Source organism: Clupea harengus, chromosome 17, assembly GCF_900700415.2.
Source record: "Clupea harengus chromosome 17, Ch_v2.0.2, whole genome shotgun sequence".
Lineage (NCBI taxonomy): Eukaryota > Metazoa > Chordata > Actinopteri > Clupeiformes > Clupeidae > Clupea > Clupea harengus.
This window is the reverse complement of record NC_045168.1, coordinates 17,435,606-17,440,668: the sequence shown is the minus strand read 5'-3', so window position 1 is coordinate 17,440,668 and position 5,063 is coordinate 17,435,606. Positions and strand designations below refer to the sequence as shown.

Here is a 5,063-nt window from a genome sequence, read left to right as displayed (position 1 = left end):
AAGATGAACATGATCCTTGATTGGTCAGCAGAGCTACTGGCAGGTTCAAGCTCGGCGAGTCATCCTCCTCCTCACCAGGTATGTGATGATGGCTGCCATGCCAACACAGGAGGCGAACAGGATCCCCACGGCAACCGCCACTCCTGTCAAATCACCCCCAGGGTTGGTGGAGCCAGTGGCTGGAAAAGCAAAGAACGGATTAAAGCGCATCTGTCAATCCTGGTGAATAGACCACGCCTCCTCAGCTGCAGACAGCAGTGGAAGAGGTCATCAGTGCAAAGGAGAAATATCCAGTGTGATATTAGTTAAGGATTAGCTCATTATATTATATATTGCCATAACAGTGTGATATAAGTTAAGGATTATCTTATGTTATATATTATACTGTATATTGCCATAACAGTGTGATATTAATGAAGGATAATCGTATTATGTTATATATCATATATTGCCATAACAGTGTTTAGTGGACTGAACTATATATATAAACTATATAAATAAACAGAATTGAATTGAATTGAGTTGAGTTCATCCTCATGGTGGCGTGACAAATGGGAGAAGAGTCATGAGAGCATCTCACCTTGCATAGCACTTGATGGAGTTGCTGGTAAACACAAACAAATGTACAAACATTATGTAAACAAACCTTAAAAATTGTATTTATGACAAATGCTATATGCAAAACATGGTGAAAAATGATTTGAGCATTGTAATGTGTACGTGTTGAAGTTATTTTCTGTTTAATTCTTAATTTGTAGTGTAATTCTTACCACCGCTTTCAATTCTTGTGAAGATTGGCCCGGATGACACCATAGCAACATCAGACGATTCAGACTCCGCCTCTCTCCTCTGTCTATTGGCCCAAAAAGACTCCGCCTCCCTTCTTCTCCTCGAGTTGCAGGTCTAAGAGGAAGGACCAGAGACAGGAGAATGGCTTACCACCTGAATGACCATCTGCCAGCACTGACCAGAGACAGGAGAATAGAGACTGAGAAACAAGTAAAGAGAGATGACTACATCACAACCAAACAGAGAGTCAACTAAACTACTCCCGCCCAGAGACAGCGCACTAAACTACAGCCAAACAACTAAACAACTCCTGACCAGAGACAGCGCACTAAACTACAGCCAAACAACTAAACTACTCCCGCCCAGCAGAGGTGCTTAAGAGCTAAAAAAAAGTCAGCCACCCTTTAGAGATTTACCCATAATCCCTCTGTGTGATTGTTTTCTCCAAGTGTTTTCTAGAAGTTCCCTCCTCTCCAATTATGAAGAATTCATCACTTTGTAAAATTACATTCTGTTAATGTACTTAAAGACACATTTATGAAAATAAGTGTTGCATTTTGTAATGTCTGATCTACAGGCTTCATCTCTCACTAATGATGTCATTTACCATGGCTGGCATAGTAACTGTTAGTTAGTTGCCCGTGGTATCAGGTGAGTCCTGTGGTGAATGAGGTGACTTACTGGCATCATGGCGGCGCAGGTGGAGTTCTCACACAGTCGGGTGAGGCAGTGCAGGTAGAACATGGAGACGGTCTTGTTCTTGTGCTCTGTAAAGCGGAACGCCTCGAAGGAGAACTGGGCTCTCTGGGAGACGCCGTTCAGGTGCAGCACGGTCTGTGGATCTCTGGTACACCTGAGGGGAGACAGCATAACACTCTCAGCAAACACAGGACACACACACGACACTCTCAGCACACACAGAACACTATCAGCACACACAGGACACACACAGGATACACACAAAACACTCTCAGCACACACAGGACACACACACGACACTCTCAGCACACACAGAACACTATCAGCACACACAGGACACACACAGGATATACACAGAACACTCTGAGCACACACAGGACACACACACGACACTCTCAGCACACACAGAACACTATCAGCACACACAGGACACACACAGGATACACACAGGACACACACACGACACTCTCAGCACACACAGAACACTATCAGCACACACAGGACACACACAGGACACTCTCAACACACACACACAGGATACGTACAGGACACTCTCAGCACACACAGGACACACACAGGACACTCTCAGCACACACAGGACACACACAGGACACACACAGGATACGCACAGGACACACAGGACACACAGGACACACACAGGACACTCTCATGTCTCAGGTATCCTCAGGTCAATTCAGTTCAGTTTGAGTCAGTTCCACTCAATTCAATTCAGATCAGTTCAGTTCAGTTCACTCAACTCAATTCAGCATATTTCATCTGTACTTTTAATACCTGAAGATTGAGTCAGAGTACTTTCACAAAGATGACATAAGCAAGGATAAAAGTCCCCTCTAAAAGAGAGAAAGGCAGACTGGTTCCTTCAACAGAGGACCAGAACCCTTGTCCTAGAACCCTTTCCCCAGAACTCTTACTGTGGTTCTTTGTGTCTGGTGGGACTGTGGGAGAGAGGCATCTGTATTAACTGGGGCATTTACCCAACAAACAGGTCGTAGAAGGTGCTAACTCTGGGGCACTTACCCAACAAACAGGTCGTAGAAGGTGCTGTTCATGGGCGTGGGGTTGGTGCTGGCATAGCAACGGTCCAGGAGAACATTGAACCTGTAAGCGAGATGATTGACAGCAGTCAGAGTGAGTTAGTGTTGTGTGAGCCACCATGGCGGGTGTGCTGAAAGAGTAATCACACTCTTGGTTAATGTACCTGTTTAAAATCACACTCTTGGTTAACGTACCTGTTTGTAATCACACTTGGTTAACGTACCTGTTGGTGAGATTGGTGGCCCGAACCTCCACAAAGATTCGAGTTTTCAGCTGGAGTCCGGTTTGTGGCATTGACATTGGCTGTTTGTAGTCTTGATCCTATGGGGCAAAACACACACTTTACACCAGGTTACATTTTAGAGTTCCAAAATGTATCACACACACACACGCACACGCACACGCACACGCACACTCACACACACACACACAGATGTATCTTACCGTGTAGAGTGACATGCTCAGTGTACTAATGAAGCTGCCATTGTTGTCTTTAACAGCAAGACTCACGCCTGACCTGTTAGAGACATGTGTGTTAATGTGTGTCACACACACACACACACACACACACACACACACACGCCTGACCTGTTAGAGACATGTGTGTTAATGTGTCACACACACACACACACACACACACACACACACACACACACACACACATACATACACACACACACACACACACACATACACACACACACACACACACCTGACCTGTTAGAGACATGTGTGTTAATGTGTCACACACACATACTCTCCCTCTAACTAATGTGTCACACACACACACATACACACATACACCCCCCCCCTCACACACACACACACACACACACACACACACACACACACACACACACACACACACACACACACACACACACACACACACATATATATATATTGAAGGGACCAGGATTTAAGATTTACAGTTAATAAGTATATGCCATAGTCAATGTATCTCATTCCTAGTGGTAATGGTTAGTGTTATTTGGAGATGTTTTGAAATATAAAACTTCTCATGTGTATTCTGGACCTGGCCTACATGAGGTGTGAGGACAGGCCAGGACATAGTCTTTTTCCGCCTTTCGATCATGGCTGGGGTTCTGACACACCTGGTTACCTGTGAGCAAATGGGCCGCAGACTCCACGACTCCCAAGTAATCATTAGCATTAAGAGACGGAGCTACGGGGCGACACCCCTTGCTTTGCCTACAGGATAAAACCTGTAGTGTTCCAAAAATGCTGACAGAAAGAGATTTAGGTGAAGCCATCCGGTGATACTTAAGTCTCTCCTCCTCTGGTGTACATCATTGCAAGAATAAACCTGAATTCTTGGTTGTTCATACCTCAGACTGAGTCTCCGATATTTGGGATAAATGTAATTGCTATCAATATATACACACACATGCTCTCTCTCTCTCTCACACACCCTCCCAACACACACACACACACACACACACACAGGCTGTGGTCTGGCTCTACTCACACGCTTAGTTCTGTGTTGTTGACAAAATACTGCAGTGGGTACTGACAGGAGAACTGGTACTTGACCTCCACCTTGTATGTGATGGTTCCAGCGTTGGGGTCGTAGGAGTTGATGAATCCTGAGATGTTTACATGCTGCACGCTAGAGTAATCAGAAAACACCCCTGATCCTGATTGACTGGTGATCTGTGGATACATCAGTCTGTGAGCACAGGCACATATACTGTACATACACACACACACACACACACACACACACACACACACAAACAAACAAACTATGCAAATGTTTTAAGCACGTTGGAAACAATACAGTCTACAAAGTGCATGCATAAGAACGTTTGAAAATCCAGAAGAAAAAAATTACGACAAAGGCCAAAGACTTTTGCACAGCACTGCACATTCAGGCACACAGAGCTGCAGGTGACTAGTGTGGATCTGTGGATGAGCGAGGACTTGGAGGGCAGGTACCTTCAGTTCGTTGCCGCAGGTGTTGATGGCCTGTTCGCTGATCCCAAAGTTGAACTGGAGGTACGGAGGGTTGGCTGTGAGGTTGGCGCTGCCCTGGCACTCTGCTGTCTGGAACTTGCCGTTGAGGGCCATGAGCGTCTCGTTGTAGCCGCCGAAGTACACCGGACACAGCAGGATGCTCAAGGCCATCCCATTGGTCCCACAGGTCACTGTGATGTCAGAGTTTTCTGTACAACACAGTATGGACTATGAACTATCCCATCCAAATGCAATGTATAGAAAAAATACTTAAAATACACAAACAAAATTTCTACAATCTACCGAGATGACACAACACCCAGTATGCTAATGAGACACACAGTTTATCTGTCCTGATGCCCATCTGGACATGGACATGGCAGGACTCTGAGAGGTCCAGAGGCCCAGAGGCACAGAGGCACAGGAGGGTTGGACTCACTGGGTGCCCTGAAGGTTGGGTCCGAGGCGCAGCGCTGCCGGGTGGTCTGAGCGCGACAGACGAGAAGCAGCCCAGACAGGAAGACCAACAGAGACGGCGACAT

At 45.9% G+C, this 5,063-nt stretch overlaps 1 protein-coding gene across 1 annotated transcript; it reads right to left on the bottom strand.

Moving 5' to 3' along the window:
* Nucleotides 1-45: 45 nt before the first annotated feature.
* LOC105903756 (zona pellucida-like domain-containing protein 1) lies at nt 46-5,063 on the bottom strand. The gene is made up of 9 exons (XM_042710333.1): nt 4,961-5,063; nt 4,504-4,730; nt 4,034-4,218; nt 2,989-3,061; nt 2,768-2,865; nt 2,527-2,607; nt 1,471-1,642; nt 771-903; nt 46-179 (listed from the first exon to the last, which is right to left on the bottom strand). The coding sequence occupies exons 1-9, from the start codon at nt 5,061-5,063 to the stop codon at nt 46-48; spliced, it is 1,206 nt and encodes a 401-aa protein (XP_042566267.1).